Genomic DNA, 18205 nt, shown 5'->3' with positions numbered 1-18205 from the left:
TAGTGAAGAGATTAAAGATTGGCAGAGTTTCTGCAAGCCTTTTGAAGTGTGGCAGGCACCATGCTAGGTTCTGAGGAAATGAGTATGAGATATTATTTATCCTTAAGAAGTTGACAGTGAACAGAAGAGGAAAGGGCAGAGAGAGCAGTGATGAACCATTTATTATTGCCAGGCTATGTTTCAGATATGTTGTTTGTATTATCTCATTTAACCCCTGTGACATAACCACTATCCTCACTCTGCAGAAGGGAAATTATGTAAACAGTCTAATCTGAGGTCTCACAGCTACTATGTGACTGAATTGGAATGGACACTCTAGTAAGTCTCATTGCACACCTTAGGCTCTTAACCTCTTGCCTGGACTGGATTGTGCCCCAATTAAATTACTAGCAAATAATTTACTAAATGATTAGTCGAGGAGAAAAGAAATAAAAGGCATCCAGATTGGAAAGGAAGCAGTGAAACTATTTCCGCTTACAGCTGACATTATATGTGGACTATCCTAATGAATCTACACATCCACACACACACGAAATCTATTAGACCAATAAGTGAGTTCTTCAAAGTTGCAGCAGACAAGATAAATATATGAAAGTCAAGTTGTATTTCTCTACACTAACAGTGAAAATGCTGAAAGTGAAATTGAGAATTCCATTGGCAATGGTGTCAAAAAGGATAAATACTTCAGCATAAATGTAACAAAAGAACATAAAACAAATACTCTGAAAACCACAAAACATGGTTGAAAGAAATGAATGAATGAATGAATGAATGAATGAATAAGTAAGTAAATAAATAAATAAATAAATAAATAAATAAATAAATAAATAAATAAAAAGACATCCCATGTTCTTAGATTGAAAAACAAATGTTGAGATGGAATCATTTTTAAAATTCTTCTACAGAGTTGATAGTCCCTTCTGTCCCTATAAAAACCCAAGCTCTCTCTTTGTGCTGAAAGTGACAAGCTGATCCCAAAATTCCTATGGAATTGCAAGGGACCCAGAAAAACAGCCTTGAAAAAAATGAACAAAGTTGGAGAACTCCTACTTCCCAATTTCAGAACTTACTACAAAGCAATGTTAACAAAGAGCATGGTAGTGGCATAGGATAGACATACAGACCAATGGAGTAGAATTGCGAGTCCAGAGATAAACCCAAAATATCCAGAGATATTTATAGTTAGTTGATTTTTGACAAAGCTGCTGGGACCATTGAAGAGGGGGAAGGAATAGCCTTTTCGACAGCTAGTGCTGGTACAACTGGATATCCATGTGCAAAATCATGAATTTGGACCCTTACTTAATACCATTTAGAAAAAAACTAATGCAAAATGGATCATAGACCTAAATTTAAGAACTATAAAACTCTTGGAAGAAAACATAAAAGTAAATCTTTATGACCTTAGAATAGGTTGGTTTTTTTTTTAAAGATTTTATTTATTTATTAATGAGAGACACACAGAGAGAGGCAGAGACACAGGCAGAGGGAGAAGCAGGCTCCATGTGGGGAGCCCGATGCAGGACTTGATCCCAGGACCCCGGGATCATGCTCTGAACCTAAGGCAGACGCTCAACCACTGAGCCACCCAGGTGTCCCTAGGGTGGGATTTCTGAGCTACATGACACTAAGAGTATATTAACAAACACAAAAGTTGATAAATTGGGGTTCATCAGCTTTGTGCTTCCAAAGATTCTATCAAAAAAGCAAAGTAGCCCACACAGTGGAAAGAAACATGCACAAATTACATGTCTTATAAGGGATTTTTACCCTAAATATATAAACAACTCTTACAACTTAACAGGAACCAGACAAAAGACTTAAATAGATATTTCTCCACAAAAGGTATACAAATGGCCAATAAGCACATGAAAAGATGCTCTATGTGATTAGGGAAATAAAAATAAAAATTACAGGGAGATACTGCTTCAAACCCGCTAGCAAGGCTAAAAACAAAAATGACAATAATAAGTGTTGGTGAGGATGTGGAGAAGTTGGAACTCTCATATATTGGTGGGATCACAAAATGGTGCAACGATATGGAAATACAGTTTGGTATATCTTTAAAATGTTAAGAACAGAGTTCCCATATGACATAACCATTCTACTCCTAGGTGCTTGAGAGAGTTGGAAACCTATGTTCACACAAACCTGTGTGGAATATTTATAGAGTATTATTCATAAAAGCTGCAAAGGGGAAACAACACAAATGCTCTTCAACAATGAATAGATAAAATATGATTTATCTATACAATAGAATATTGTTCAGCAATAAAAAGGAATGAAGTTCTGATACATGCTAAAAAGCAACGTGTGTGAATCTTGAAATCATCATGCTAAGTGAAAGAAGCCAGACACAAAAGGCCACGTAGTATATGATTCCACTTATACAAAGTGTCCAGAATAGGCAAATCCATAGAAACAGAAAGTAGATTAATGGTTTCCAGGGGCAACGGGAAGCAACTGCTAGTGGGTCCAGGGATTCTTTGGGAGTGGGCCAGGCAGTTCCTGATAACGCAGGGAACTCAGGCCAACCCCTAGCCATTGTGGTGAGCCAGTGGAATGTTCTAGGTTGGGAGCGGAATGATCTGATTAGCGCCTTGGGCTGGGTCTTCTCCAGTTTGTGCTACAGGTGACCGAGAGGCAGGTGGATTACCGTCTGCAGATGTATCACTCGAGCCTTCGCCAGCCACACATGGAGAGCAGCACACACCTGAAGGTGCAGTACAATGGGCGGCTGCCCTTTGTGGCAGGCTTGCGGTGGAAGGACACGTCTCGAGCTACCCTGTGGAAGTGGGAAGGTGAGTGTCACCTAGGGAGACTCTGGCTGGCAGTTAAGATTTCTGGCCCCTGGGCCTTTGCTCAACCTGTGCTCATTACCTGGAATACCCCCCTTTGTTTTTGCCTGGCTGTCAGGACTCAGACCTTTATTTTATTCTTAAAATTTTGTTTGAATTCAATCTGCCAACATATATATAACACCCAGTGCTCATCTCATCATGTGCCCTCCTCAATGCCTGTCACCCAGTTACCCCATCTCCCCACCCACCTCCCCTTCTGCAACCCTTTTTGCCCCCCCAGAGTTAGGAATCTCTCACGATTTGTCTCCCTCTCTGTTTTTCCCCACTCAGTTTCCCTCCTTTCCCTTATGATCCCTTTCATTCTTTCTTATATTCCATGTATGAGTGAAACCATATGATAATTGTCCTTCTCTGATTGACTTACTTCACTCAGCATAATACCCTCCAGGTCCATCCATGTTGATGTAAATGGTAGATATTCGTCCTTTCTGATGGCTGAGTAATGTTCCATCATATATATAGGCCGCATCTCCTCTATCCATCATCTGTCGAAGGACGTCATGGCTCCTTCCACAGTTTGGCTATTGTGGATATTGCTGCTGTGAACATTGCAGTGCAGGTGTCCCCGTGTTTCACTGCATGTGTATCTTTGGGGTAAATCACCAGCAGTGCAATTCCTGGGTCGTAGGGTAGCTCTAGTTTTAACTTCTTGAGGACCCTCCATACAGTTTTCCAGAGTGGCTGCACCAGTTCACATTCCCACCAACAGTGCAGGAGGGTTCCCCTTTCTCCGCATCCTCTCCAACATTTGTGGTTTCCTGTCTTGTTAATTTTCCCCATTCTCACTGGTGTGAGGTGGGATCTCATTGTGGTTTTGATTTGTATTTCCCTGATGGCAAGTGATGCAGAGCATTTTCTCATGTGCATGTTGGCCATGTCGATGTCTTCCTCTGTGAGATTTCTGTTCATGTCTTTTGCCCATTTCATGATTGGATTTTTTTTTTTGAGTGTTGAGTTTGGTAAGTTCTTTATAGATCTTGGATACTAGCACTGTATCTGATGTGTCCTTTATAAATATCTTCTCCCATTCAAGAAAGACTCAGACCTTCCATGTGTCCCATGACGCTTAAAATTATATCTTGACTGCTTAATGTTAGAACTCTACATTACAGCCCCTTCTCTAATTCTCCAGTCTTATCTTATCTCACTTTCCCTGTTACCAATTATCGTGCAGCCCCACTGGCCTCTTTTCTATTCCCCTAAGCATACTTTACGGCCTTTGCAGTTGCTGTATCCTCTTCCTGGAACACTCTCTCACTTTTAAAAAATGGCTTTGAAATAAATAAATAAATAAATAATAAATAAATAAATAAATAAATAAATAAATAAATAAATAAAGGATTTGCCATAATTTATCTTTGAATTAATTTTATTTTTATATTAGCAATACATTGTTTGAAAAATAAAGTCGAAACTATGAGTTGATCATTGTTGAAGGTGGGTATTACAATAGGGGCTTATGATCCTATGTTCTCATGTGTGTACCTGAAATAATTCTTTAAAAGTTTTTTTTAACCTAGTCTATAACAAATACAGCGATCTTCTGCTTCATGTCTTCCTGTCCAAAGTTTTGCTTAAAATAGCAAGAAGTACTGTAAATTCTGTTAGCTATTTCTTGCTAAGTCCTTTGGCTCTTAAAATACTACTACAATTCTATTTCTTTTTCTTTTTTAGGCCATTCTCCATATATTTCTTACCATAAAGGATGAAAATTTAACTCTTAAACCAGTTCTTTTCAAATATCTATTTCCCTTTGTCCCCCTAAAAGAGTTTGTTTGTGAATATTCAATATTTACTTAATTGTGACTCTATGAATGTCCTTCATAGCTGAGATACATGGTATACTATGATTCTAACTTTATATTTTTCCTGGAGTTATAATTGTCTTTTTCCCCCCTTTTGACTAATTTTCTATTTTCCTCTTAATAATTATTCCTGAATGTTTAGCACAAGTCTCAAACTCTTCTCCAGATGATCAAACACATCAGATTATGTATCAGCTTCAGTTAATTCTCATATCTTTCTTGGAGACCGTCTTCCTAGATCTTCTGTTTTTCTGCTTCAGTGTAGACCAGTTGCATAGCTGTGGTTCTGGCACATCCCTTTCCCATCATCCCAGGAATTCCTTCCACTTCTCTGGGGTCACAGCCCTGTTTCTTGCATTCACGTCATCTTTTTTCTTGGTTTACTCTTTTGTTTTGATTGAGCATATCTTCCAGTAGCTTCCTGAGAGAGAACTGTATTTGTTCCCTAGGACTGTTTTAACAAATGACCACAAACTGAGTGGCTTGAAACAACAGAAATGTATTCTCTCACCAGTTCTAGAGACTAGAATTCTGAGTTCAAGGTGTCGTCAGGGCCATGCCCCCTCTGTAACTCTGGGTAGAAATCTTCCCTGCTTCTTCCTAGCTCCTGATGGTGGCCATTGCTACTTGGAGCGACATTGCTCTCATCTCTGTCTCTGTTGTCACATGTGTCTGTGTTCAAACTTCCCTCTTCTTTTAAGGACACCAGTCCTATTGGTTTTAGGGTCTACCCTACTGTAGTATGGCCTTATTATAACTACTTATATCTGTGATAGCCTCGTTCCCAAATAAGGTCACATTCTGGGATATACTGGGGGATTGGGATTTTGTATATTTCAGAGTGACACAATTCAACCCATAATAGGATGTAAACATTTTGCACTCCTAAATGTTTAAACTGTTTTGATTTGCCTGGGTAATTTGCCTGAGTAGAGAATTCTAGTTTTCCCCTTAGGATTTTGAGGACATCGCTCCAGTGTCATTTCAAATAGTTAAGATGCTATTTCTGGTCCATCGTCCTCTGTATGTGCCCAACTTCTCACTCTCTGGAAGCTTTTAGGAACATCTCTGTATTCCAAGTGTCCTCAAATTTTATGATGTGCCCTCATGCGCATCTGCTTTCATCCATTGTCCTGGGCACTTTGATCCTTTCAATTTGGAAACGTCATTTGGGTCAGGGTGATTTTCTTGTAGTTTCCTCTGTGTTCTGAAATTCCTGTGGGTCAGATGTTGATCCTCAGAAATTGAACCTCTACTTTTTTTTCTTCTCTCTTCTTTGCTCTATCTTCTTATCTTTTTGTTCTGGTTTTTGTTTTTATATTTTATTTATTTATGAGAGAGAGAGAGAGAGAGAGAGAGAGAAGCAGAGACATAGGCAGAGGGAGAAGAAGAGGGAGAGGTAGGCTCTCTGTGGGGAGCCTGATGTGAGACTCGATCCTAGGACCCCAGGATCATGACCTGAGCTGCTCAACCACTGAGCCATACATTGTTCTGTTTTGAGGACTTCTTTCCTCAACTTCATCTGCCAGCCCTTCTACTACATTTTAATTTTGGCTAGCTTATATTCCCAAAAGAGAGCTTATATTTCCAAAAAAGATAGCTCTTTTTGGTTCCTAAGAGTTCTTTTCTTATAGTATCCTGCTCCATGAAAACGCCTTCTCTTACTTCTCTAAGAGTAGAAGTTACAGAATTTGGGGACTTTGATCTGTTCTCCCTGAGTTTCTTTTAACTTTTTTTTCTGAATTCCTATTAGTGGCTTTCCTCAAATACCAGGCAAGACTTAGGTATGTGCTATGTTTAAGAATCGGCAGCTCAGAACTTATTTGGAAGAAGCTCCCCATGTGTTTGGGGGTACACTTGTTGACTGATGGGTTCCCCTGTCAAGCACTTGAATGGGGACCCCTGGGGCCTCTATCTGTGAACCTTTCTTTTTCATTCTGTTCTTTCCTCGAGCAGTCTTCCCATCCCCTGTGGGAGGGGTGCACAGGGGCAGGGCCCTGGGCTACTCTATTCAGCATCTCCCTGTTCTCACCCTCTGCCCTCAACCTGCCTGGTCTCCCTGCATCCAGGCCTCTCTGCCTCACTTTTCTCAGACAGTAAATCTTCCGTCTCCAACAGGCGGGAGGTTGCCCTCACCTTTGATAGACTCCCACTGCTTTTCACGTGGGTCTTTGCTCGAATGTCCCTTTCTCATGGAAACCTTGGCTGGGCTAACCTTTGCTCAATTGTCAGTACTTCGTGGAAAACTTGACTGACCTCCTCATCAAACTCCCCCTTCATTTTCCTTCATAGCACTCAGCATTGTTTACTTAGGTCTCATTATTTGTTTATTTGTTCAAGATCTGTTCCTCCTGCCATCCACCAGCCCTGGGCTGCAAGTTATATGAAGGCAGCAACTGTGTCGGCTTGTTCACTATATATCCCAAGTGTCCCAAGCAATACTGGCTGAATTAGTCCTTGAATGAATTGGGGTATTCATGACAAAATATGAGTGGGGTTCTGAGACCTGCTTTTAGTTGATCGTGGAAAGGGCAAAAGGTTATGTTGAATGTTACCTTTTTGATGATGATGATGATGGTGGTGGTGGTGATGGTATTTACTCTTCTTAACCAGTGCTTCCTCTGTCCCAATACCCAGTGAGCAGTCTTACTGAACCCATTTTACAGATGATGGCAGCACAGGCTCAAAGAGGCCACAGCTTGGAGAGTAAAGGCCACATTCTTCATTACCACACTCCTGTGCTCCCTTCCCGGCTCTTTGTGCCTTTCTTTTGTCCATCATGTCCCTACAAAAAATCACCAAACCCACAGAAAAGTGCAGTGGATTATATCGTTCACACCAACCAACTCATACCCAGGTTCTACTGTTAACATTTTACTCACATGTTTCTATCCACTTATCCATCCATGTTATTTGTTGGTGCAGTTCAAGGCAAGCTGTAGACACTCGTATGTGTCATCCCTAAGTGTTTCAATATGGGTGGTGGTAACTCGAGTGGGACGCACACATCTCCAGGGTACTATTTAATGAGTTTTGACAGGTGCACACACCTGTGTTGCCCCTATCACATTACCAGCATTCTGTAAAGTTCCCTCCTGTCCCATCCCAGTCATTGCCAGTTTTGAGACATGCCCAGAGTAGCTGTGAGGAGGCTACGGGCACCTCTTGGTACCTGCCAATAGTTATTTTCCTACCGGTTGTACCTGCTTCTCCCCCTCTACCTCTTGCAGGTGCTTTGAACCTGGATAGTCCCTGGCTGATGATCTCTGTGGCTCACAGGCTGTACTGGCCTCACCGTCCCACATTCCAGGCCATCCTGGAGCTGACGCTGGGCAAGGCCTGGACCCTCAAGAACCTGGTGATGAACGTGGCCTTCAGGGGCCAAGGCCTCGACAGGGAGGGCAAGATTCACATCTATACCCCGGCCACCACTTACCTCCGGGTGAGCATGCCCAGTCACGCCCCCTGCTCGCCACCCCACAGATGGACTCCAGCCCAGGAGCCTAGTTCCTTGCCATGTAGAATTTCTTGCCTGCAGAGGGAGAACACCCAGGCCTAGATGTGGGCAGGTTGGATGACCCAGTACTTACAGTCTTCAGGATTAGTTACCAAGTGAATTTGGAACAGCAGACCACGCCCCTCAGTCTCAATTTCCCATATTCTTGCTTAGCAGCTGTTAGATTAAAAGATGAAAGAATGTTGAAGGGGAACTCTGAAACAAGTAGACATCAGGCTTTTGCTGAAAACCGAATGAAAACTTCAAGGTCCGTTTTATACCAGCTGTAGGGTATCCTTGAGAAGCTTCTCCAGCATCTCTGAAGCATAATAGTCTAGGAGAAATCCAACCCATGAAAGATTTCCCAGGAGTCACCCGAGGGAGCCTGGCACATATCCTCTTCCCATGTTGGGATGATGAGTGGACACAGCAGGAGGTCAGGGCCTGACTGGGACCCAGAAGGAGGCAGCTCCATGGGCCCATCTGGGGACAGCGTAGTCCCCTCTGAGGCCAGGGCTGAGTGGTAGCAGGGTGGAGGCATGAGGAGCAGGGCATTGCCGGAGAGCTTGGGGACTGTCAAGAGGCCACCGTGTAGCGGATCGAGCCAGCACAGGAGTGCGAGGTGGGGTCAGCCAGCCACCTCGTGCAGACACCCCAGCCAGGGGCCTGATGGTGGCCTGTCCCGGGAGATGGTAGCAAGTGTCCAGATTCTGGGACTAGTTTGAAGGTGGAGCCGATGTATTTGCTGACAGATTTGCTGGTGGATTGGCAGAGGAGGGTGGGGTGGGGGGAGAGCTCAAGACAAGACATAAATGACCCCAAGCAGCTAGGTGGAGGAGGCGCCCCTCACTGAAATGGGAGCCTGGCAGTAGGGGGCTCTGGGGAGAGGCTCCAGGTCAGGGACCTTTGGGACAAGGTGTTAGGGAGTTCTAGTATTTGGCAGGGGGTTCCAGTCATGCCTAAACCCCACGATGACCCCATCACCTCCACTTGTGAGGCTGTGAGCTGTGGGAACAGGGCACAGTGGCCTACGAGGTACTGGCACCGTGCTATTCCCGGTGGCGCTTGGCCCAGGGGTAGTGGGCTGGGGTGCAAGCCTGGTGCAGGGCTACCGGCGCTCTACCCCCACCAGCTCCAGCACAAGCCAAACTAGCACCCAGCTCTTCCCAGGGCTCCAAAGACTACAGCGATGGTGCAGGGAGAGAAGGCCACCTGCAGGTGTGTGCCCCTCAGGGCAGAGACCCTGCTTGCTCATAGCAGTGGCCCAGTGAGATCATATTCCCTTTTTGAGCCGAAGAGGAAAGAAGGAGAAGGGAATTATCTTCTCTGATAACTGATGCTTCAGATTCTCTCTCTGCTCAGGGCTGAGAGCTGAAGGGAAGTTTGTTGTCCTCTTTTTTCAAGACCCTGTAGGGAACAATCATTTCTGCCTGTGCCAGTCAGGAAAGGCCTCACAGAGAAGGCATCGGAGGGATTTTGAAGCATGAGTAGGAGTTCACCAAGTGGGAATGGGGAGAAAGGGCGTCCCCGGGGGAGGGCATCGGGTGTGCAAAGGCTTTGGTCGCCCTCCCCTCCTCGCTGTAGGTATCCACGGTGATGACCTTGGCACAGAGCCTCTTCCGCAGCCGGAGTGAAGTAGAATCAGCCTGGAGTGCCACGGTGCAGAACGAGATCCACGCAGAGAACAGCCAAGACCTTAAGATAGTTCACTGCTGGTTGAAGGGCCCCCTGCGGGAGATGAACTTGACTGCAGCCTACAGGCACACGGAGCAGGTGAGTCCAGGGGGCCCAGGCTGGAGACTGCACTGTTGAGAGACCCCCAAATCCCTCTGGCTGCTTAGAGCCATTGGCTCAGCCTATGACCGTGTGGGTTCCTGAGCTCAGTCTCTTAATCTATGAAAGAAATCTATTAGCTAAGGATCAGCTGCGTTAGACCATTCCCTGCGGGGCGCCTGGGGAGGGCGAGGCATGGCGGTGCACCCGTGCCACCCTGCGGCCTGCTCTGGGTGAGGCTGCGGTCCAGGTCAGCAGCCCCGCCTCAGGTGGCCACTCCCAGGGCAGTGGGCAGGCAGTGGGAGCTCCCCTTGCAACCCCACGCATGATGGTCCCCACTGGGCCACCCCGCTCCATCAGCCTGGTCCTTGTTGCAGCCCCGGAAGACCCACGTGTCGCTGACGGCTCTGGTGACTGGCACCAGGGGCCAGCCTCGGGGCCTGGAGTTGGACGGCAAGCTGGAGGAGGTGACTCGCGATGGGAGGTTGTACCAGAAGCAGGGGACCTTCCTCCTCAGGTACGTGTGGCCCCTTCTCCTTACGTGCAGCGTCTGCCAGGCCTCTGCTTCTGCAGCGTGGAGGGTCATGGGGAACGGGGTGAGCCGTGCTGCCCGGGAGGCCCACCCTGGCCTGCGGAGCCCAAGGTGGAGCCCAGAGCTCGGAGACCAGCTGCCTGCCTCCTTTGAAAGTCCCGCATCCCTAACCCCCTTCCATTAGGATGCTATGACATCTGGGAGCGGAAGCCTGTCATCACCCCTAGCCTGAGAGCTGCTCTGGGGAATCTTTCCAGTTCCTGGAGGCACAGCTTGTGGTCGGGAGGGTATAAGAGGTGGGGAGGGGGTGAAATCGGCAGACCCGGCCTGAGCTCCAGTCTGGGTCCAGACCCGCTGCCTGACCTGAGTCCTCTTTTGTCAAAACAATAGCAACTGAGAAGTGACAGGAGCCACCGTCTCCATAGGCCTCATTCATTCGTTTAGTTCATTTATATTTATTGAGCACCTACTACGTGCTGTGCACTCTTCTGGGAAAACAGGGAACCAAAGGGACAGGACTCCTGCCCTTAGGGAGCTTGCATTCACTGCACGGACATTACCTCCAATGGTCCCAACCACCGTTGGGATGGAGCAGCTAGTATTTCAGTCCCCATTTCACAGAGGGGGGAAACTGAGGCATGCAGAAGTCAATCATGTCTGTCCTCTGCTGCCCAAGGTAACAGGGCCCAGGGGCTGCCTGTCCTTGGGTCTCTGCTGCCCATGGGGGATGGTGACCCCCGCCGTGCCCAGCTCACTGGGTTGTCACCGGGGCACCGCGAGATGGTCAACGAGTGTCGGTTGGCAAGACTCAGGGCCCACATGCGTCCTGATGTTCTCTTCTCTGTGACAGAGTCTCAACCCTGCAAGCTTGTGACGGGCCCGGTCTGAGCTCGTGGGGCACAGCTGTCCCCTGCCCCTGCCAGCCGCTTTAATGGCTCCGGCCTGTTATCCTCTGTCCATGCCAGGCACCCCTTGCCTCTGCCCATCCCGCAGAGCCTCCTCCTGCAGGAGACCTTCACGGCGGATGGGCGCCACCAGCGATGCTCCCTGGAAACCAGGCTTGTCCTGAATGGCCGGGAGGAGACCCTGCAGACTGTAGTCCTGGGCTACCAGGCCGGACACCCCTACGTGAGTGGGCTCCGGGACGCCCTGGGAGCCGGGGGAGGCCCCTGGCCGTCGCTGACCCGTCTTTGGGGGCGTGTGCCTGTGTCCCCCCACCCCACCCAGGTCTGCGCTGGCCTGACCCACCCGTACAAGAGCGAGGCCATTCCCGGGAACGTGGAGGGGTGCGCCGTCGCCTGGAGTGAGCACGCCGTAAGTGGGAACCCCCCGGGGAGCTGGCATGCAGGGGTCCCCAATCCAAGCTGCTGTCTTCTCGGAACTGGATGAGCAGAGGGCTCCCCGGCCTGGGTTTTCTGTTCCACCCTGTCCCCGCTGCTCCATCCTGCCTGACAGCCCGAGGGGCCTTTCCTGGGCCAGCACGATCACACCGCTCCTTCTCTCTGGACGGAGACCCCAGCCCCGCCCTGTGGTCTTGCTGACCCTCCAGGCCACCCGAGACCCTTCTCTCCTTCGGCCATGTCCTTTCACTCAGCCTCCTCTCGGTCCCTCAGCCAGCTCTTTCCTGCCCCAGGACCTCTGTGTGTTCTGTGTCTGGAGCGGTCACTCCTTCGGCTTTGCCTCCTTGCCTTGTACTCACTGGTGAGGGTTCAGCTCATGCATCCCTTCTCCTTGCGTCAAGCCTGACCCCCAGACCACCTTGCATCCCCTGGTTACCCCCCTGCACGCCCCACACCACTGCTTCTAGCCCTTCTCACAAATCTCAGTTCTATTTTGATGTGATTCTTTAACCAGTCGCTGTCCCTCCTGCCGGCCCCTGAGATCTGTGGATGGTACCGTGTCTCATTTGATTGTACTTTATTTCATCACACTTTCCAGATTTTGCATTTTCTTAAATACACCCTGAAGGGTGGTGGCAACCCTGCATCCAGCAAGGCTGTTGGTGCTGTTTTGCCAACAGCATTTACTCACTTCATGTCTCTGTGTCATGTTTTGGCGACTCTGGCAATACTTCACTTTTTCATTATTGTGATATTGGTTGCGGTGGTTTGTGATCAGTGACTACAGTTGGCTGCAAACTCAGATGATGGTTAGCACTTTGTAGCAATGAGGTATTCTTTAAATGAAGGTACGTGTGTGGTGTTTTTTTTTTTAAACATAATCCTGCTGCACGTTTAATCAACTACCGTGTAAATAGAACTTTTGTATATACTGGGAAAGCGAGAATTTCGTTTGACTCGCTTGTTGCCAGACTTGCTTTATTGGGGTGGTCCGGAACCAAACCTGCAGGGTCTCCAAGGTATGCCCCTATTTATCACTGGAGCCCCAGGACCTGGCACGTCATCTGTGCTTAATGAATCATTGTCACCCCAGTGCTATTGAGAGTCTGTTGTGCACCTGACCCAGAGCAGGAGTGGACAACCTTTTCCTATGCAGGAGCAGATAGTAATTAATTATTTCTGCCTCTGCAGGCTGTAAGGTCTCTGCTACAGGTACTCATCCGACTGCCCTCGTAGCACAGACACATCCTAGAAAACGCACAAGTGAATGGGCACAATCGTGTTCTGATAAAACTTGTGCTGTGGACTGAATGCTTGAGTTCTCCCCCAGATTCGTATGTTGAAGCCCTAATGTGAAGATATTGGGAGGGGAGGGTCTTTGGGGGGTGGTTAGGTCATGAGGCTGGAGCCCCCATGATGAGATTCATACCTCATGGGAAGAGGAAGAGCTTGTTCTTGCTCTCTCTCTCTCTCTCCACCCTATGAGGGTGCCGTAAGGAGAGAGCCGCCAGCAAGCCAGAAGGAAGGCCTCCGGAACCCAACCCCGATCTCAGACTGTCAACCTCCAGGATCGAGAGGAGTAAATTTTGGTTGTTTAAACCACCGAGGCTATGGGATTTTTGTTGAGAGTAGCCTGAACTGCAAAGACAACTTCACATACAAACATGAGCCAGGTTTGACTCCCTGGCCGAGGCTTTCTGCCTGACTTAGAAGGTGTTGGCATTAGCCTTTGTAGGGGTGAAATTCATTTTTGCCATTGTGCCCAGAACGAATGATTCCATGTCCCTGGGCCCCCGTTTCCTCGGCCATAAAACGGAGACAGCAGTACTCATCTCTTATGCTGTGGTTGTGAGGACGGAAATGTAACGTGATAATCTTCCTTAGGTACCTGACACGTGCCCACCTGCCCCTCATCCCAGACTCCTTCCCGATCTAGGAATAGGTAACTCTATTCTCCAGCAAGCATTTATTGAGCACCTATCATGTGCCAGGCCCTGGACAAAGAAGTTAGTGGTGGCCTCTCCTTTGAGGGATGTACAAAGGTCTACTGAAGGAGGGTGACGTGGGGCCAGCTGTTGAGACCTCTTCTTCTGGGGCCACACCTGTTCAACCGGGGTTGTGGATGGCTTCCAAAGGGTTGGTAGCCGAAGTCCTTGGAGCTCCTGAGGAAGCAAAGGGCAGAATGACAGCCCAAAACATCTGCAGAAATACCTCCCCATGGTGTTGAGTGCTTTTTTTTTTTTTTTTTTTAAACCGGAGATTGCAGAATGGCGCCATGGGCCAGATCTAGCCTGCAGATGTGTTTTGTTTGGCCTGCTTCACACTTCACATTTTTAAAAACCTTGTCAACGTGTAAAAATCAGAAGATTTGGAGTAAAACTCAGATTTCTGCTTCTAATTAAAAAGAAATCAGAAGATCTGACACAGGAGGCCTGAAATCCCACCTGACAACAAGAGGCGAGAAGCAAGTGGATGGGGACCCTTTCATTGAGTTGAATTTGGCTCTCTGGTCTTTCTAAAACCCTGTCTTTGTTTAATGACACACATTTATTTTCCTTCTCTTGGACTTTTATTTATCCTTCTACCATCTTGTTTCTAAAATAAAGCCACGCATTGTTCTAAAGTTGTACGCTAGCGATAAGATTCTGCGGCAAGACATTTTTAACTTCCCTGTCACCGCAGATGGGAACAGATGGCATACTCTGCTACCGTGGGCTTGGCATGTGGCAGAGGCTAAAAAGTTGCTGAGTGAACACATGATTAACCATGTGGATTCGTGTCTTGTGGCTGCGATACCAAAGTACTACAAGCTTCATGGCTTCAAACAACACAAACTCACCTTATGTATTTGGAGATCAGAAATCCAAAATGGGTTTCCCTTGGCTCATGGCAGGTATTGCCAGAGTTACCTTCTTTCTGGAGGCTCCAGGAGAGAATCCTTTTCCTTGTCTTTTCTAGCTACTAGGAGCCACCCACGACTCGTGGGTCATCGTCCTTTTCTCTGTCTTCAAAGCCAGCAGAGATAGCATCTCTCTCTCTCTCACTCTCTCTTGTTCTCTCACTGACTCTGACCCTTCTGCCTCCCTCTTATAAGAATGCTTATCATTGCCTTGGGCCCACTGGATGATCCAGGATAATCTCCCCATCTAAAGATCCTCAACTGCAAAATCCCCTTTGCTGTGTAAAATAACGTATTTACAGGTTCTGAGGATCAAGATACGGGGATCTTTGGGAGGCTGGATATTTTCCTGCCTGCCATGTTATGAATTAAACATTCTTTCACTTCAGCCTGGCGTTGGCCTTGGGGTTGCTGGCTATCACGAGTGATTTTGCCCTCTTCCAGATATTTCCTGAGTGCCTGCAGTGCGCCAGGACCTGTGTTCAGTATGAGGCATACCACCGTGAACAAAACTGTCACATACCAGGGCACTCCCTTGGAATGAGACACAGGTTCTCAGATTCACCCCCTCAAGCCCACCCCACTCACGCTACTTGTGGGCACTAGACTTGATCATTCCTCTTTGAAAGACCCCCACATACCTGTCCTCGCTTCCTGCCCTGTGTGTGGATAGTGGAGACCACTTTAACCCATCCATCTTGGGGCTGTTTTCTTCTAACTGCTGGATTCCCAGGGTGGCTTCTGTAGGCACTTGGAGATGGAAAATCACTTCTCTCCATCCTACCGGTTCTTGCTCCCCCAGGCTAAGAACAGGGAGGTCGAGGCCACTTTGAAAGTCAACCAGAACGTCGTCCTGCACTTAAAGGGTCTGCACCATGACCGATCTCAGCATGGGGAAATCTGGCACAGCCTGGCCCTGGATGCTGCACACTCCTCCCAGGTACCTGTCCCCAGCTTGGGCAAACACTGGTTTGCGGCCTCTGAGTGGTGCTCAACTGTTGGAGAGCATAAATGGCACTGTTTCTTTCCAGCTGAGGCTCCCACAGGCCCTGCATTTGGATGGGGACGTTGTCTTCAGATGGGGTCCTCGGGGAGCATTTGACTGCAGGGTGGACACAAGGGCTGCCATCAACCGCAACGTCACCTCCCAGGTCAGATGTCCCGGTTCTGCCTCCTTCCTCCCTGAGGGAGGAGAGATGTCCATGTCAGAGCACAGGTGTCCCATGTGCAGGGGCTGAAGAGGTGGCAGGGTGGCCCTGGAGAGCCCTTACTTTGGCAGTGTGCGTGGGATGAATCAGGATGCACTGTTGTAATAAAAGCCTGCTTTCCTGTGAAGCTTTATTGCCTGGTCGTGTCACAGTTGCTGTGTGGCTCTGTGGCTCTGCCTCAGCTGGCACAGGGGGCCTGGGACAGTGAGAATTATACAGAAGGTTCCCAGGGCCAGTCCCTTTAGGGGGCCAGGCCACACCTGCCTGCATTCCATTGGCCAGAACTCATCACATGACCCTGCCCAGCTGCAAGGGAGGCTGGGAAATGTAGTTTGAGCTGTGTGTCCAAGAGGGAAAGAAAATGCAGCTTGGTGGTTATACATAGGAGCTGCTGTGGCTATATTTGTTCGATCCTTTCCTATACACAGATTGCGTCTCTGCCACATGCTGGGTTCTGTGCCGCGTCCTGGGGATGCACGGGCGACTTTCTGTCTCCAACTCCCAGGAGCTCTAAGTCCAAATTTTAGCTCCACTGCTGATTCTCTGTGTGACCTTGGATAAATTACTCAACCCCATTGAATATCGGTTTTTTCAGCTGTGAAATGGGGACAGTGATACCAGCCAGTGAGAGCAGGGGTGGAGATTAAATGAGGTGACAGTTACAAAGCCTGCTATGTGGTCAGGGTCAAATAGAATGCCGCCGTGGACGTGGGAGGCATAAGCAGGCACTGTGGCAGGGGATGTAAGAGGCCCGAGGTCCCAGGATCATCTTCCCAGCCCCCTATCTGGGGCCTCACTTCTCAAGTTCCTAAGTAACGCAGCCTGAGTCAGATTGGGGCTAAGGAGCATCGCAGAAGGTGGTTTCTGGCATCTGCTGTTGGCTTGGGCTTTGGGCAAGCTCTGGGATGACCGGTCCTTCCTCGGGCGCCCAGCCAGCTACCTTCTGGGGTTCGGCATCTCCCTCCTCCACTCCCTCTGACCCTCCTCCTCCACCTCCCCTTGTCAACAGGTCTCAATCCAGCTGAACGGATCTGACTCCCACTTGGCGTTCCTCTTCCAGCTCAGACATCCCCACAGACCAGCATTTCCTCCAGACTTCCAGGTACAGACGTGGTCCCTCTGGGGTGACCTCGAATTGCCTGCCAAGTGTTGTCTCTGAGCAGAACAGCCAGCTTGCTGGGAGATGGGGCAGAAGGAAGAGAGGATGGAGGCCCTGGGTGTGGGGCGAGGGAGGCCACACCAGGATGTGAAGCTTAGCCATTCAGCCAGTCCAAGAATCAAGAACAGATGGCAGCAGGGAGGTTTCCAAATCCATCATTTGGAAGTGATTGCCCAGGCCAGAAGGGGTTTTTTGCGCCCTGGGGGGCAGAAGGATCACATTTCACCCTTAAAAATGGAGAGAAGCAGAATTGTCCTCTCTAGCCTGTCCTGTATTTGGGAGAAGCCATCTGATCCATTTTTTGACCTCGGAGTATTTTGCCTGGCATGGGGGTAGGAAGGCTGAAGGGTTTTACTCTACAAGGAGATAAAGGGCAGGGAAAGGAGGCCAGGCAGGAGGGCTGTGCTCTGCTGTCCCAGCGCTGGGTGCCCCACGTGTCACCAAACAAGCCAAGTGTGCTGTGTACACAGGAATTAGGCAGCAGGCTGGGGAGATGGAGGTGTAGACGGGTAGTCTACCTGTGAGGAGGCCCAGAACTTGAGAGCAATTTTTAAGTGCCTGCTGTGTGCCAGCCCTGTGCTGGTGGCTCTGGGAACTCGAAAGGACCCTGAGAAGAGCTTTCCATTATGGAAACTGGTCCTTCTCAGAGGTACCTGTTTTCGTGGGTCACCAGCTCTGAAATCAGGATGTCTTCAAATTCCCATGGGTTCACTGCTTTGTTATCAGCTTTTTTGCTTTCATGGGGGTCCATAAAGTCATGGCACATCTCAGGGCATCTGGCGTCCCGGATCCGAGGGCATGCTGTCACTGTCATCGGTTGTGATAGGAGCTGATGTCTGTTGAGTGTTGACCACGTGCCAGGCTCTGTTCTCAACCCTTTACGTGGGCTTGTCTCATGGATGCCCCGTGACGCCGCTGTGGTAGGACTCTGCAGATGAGAATCTGCGACAGAGAGAGGGGACGTGACTTGTACAAGGCCACTGAGTGTGTAGGGAGGGGGAGGATCCCGGATGCGAACCTGATACCCCTGGCTGTGCTCACCACGGGGCAGATGTACCGAAATCCTGGATGCTGGGTCATCTAATGGGCTCAGACTTTATTATCATTAAAAAAAAAAATTTTTTTTTTAAAT

The 18205-nt window shown here is 48.4% G+C and overlaps 1 protein-coding gene across 1 annotated transcript in view; it reads left to right on the top strand.

The window, feature by feature from the left end:
• Positions 1-18205, top strand: part of LOC140638442 (uncharacterized) — a 143636-nt gene that overhangs the window by 54509 nt on the left and 70922 nt on the right. Inside the window, exons 28-36 of the mRNA XM_072835805.1 lie at positions 2621-2801; positions 7897-8108; positions 9747-9935; positions 10313-10452; positions 11433-11595; positions 11695-11781; positions 15509-15646; positions 15738-15857; positions 16924-17016. Coding sequence (XP_072691906.1) covers positions 2621-2801; positions 7897-8108; positions 9747-9935; positions 10313-10452; positions 11433-11595; positions 11695-11781; positions 15509-15646; positions 15738-15857; positions 16924-17016 — 1323 coding nt within the window. The remainder of the gene's footprint in view (positions 1-2620; positions 2802-7896; positions 8109-9746; positions 9936-10312; positions 10453-11432; positions 11596-11694; positions 11782-15508; positions 15647-15737; positions 15858-16923; positions 17017-18205) is intronic.

Source organism: Canis lupus, chromosome 8, assembly GCF_048164855.1.
Source record: "Canis lupus baileyi chromosome 8, mCanLup2.hap1, whole genome shotgun sequence".
NCBI classification, from domain to species: domain Eukaryota; kingdom Metazoa; phylum Chordata; class Mammalia; order Carnivora; family Canidae; genus Canis; species Canis lupus.
This window is presented reverse-complemented; position numbering and strand designations above follow the sequence as displayed.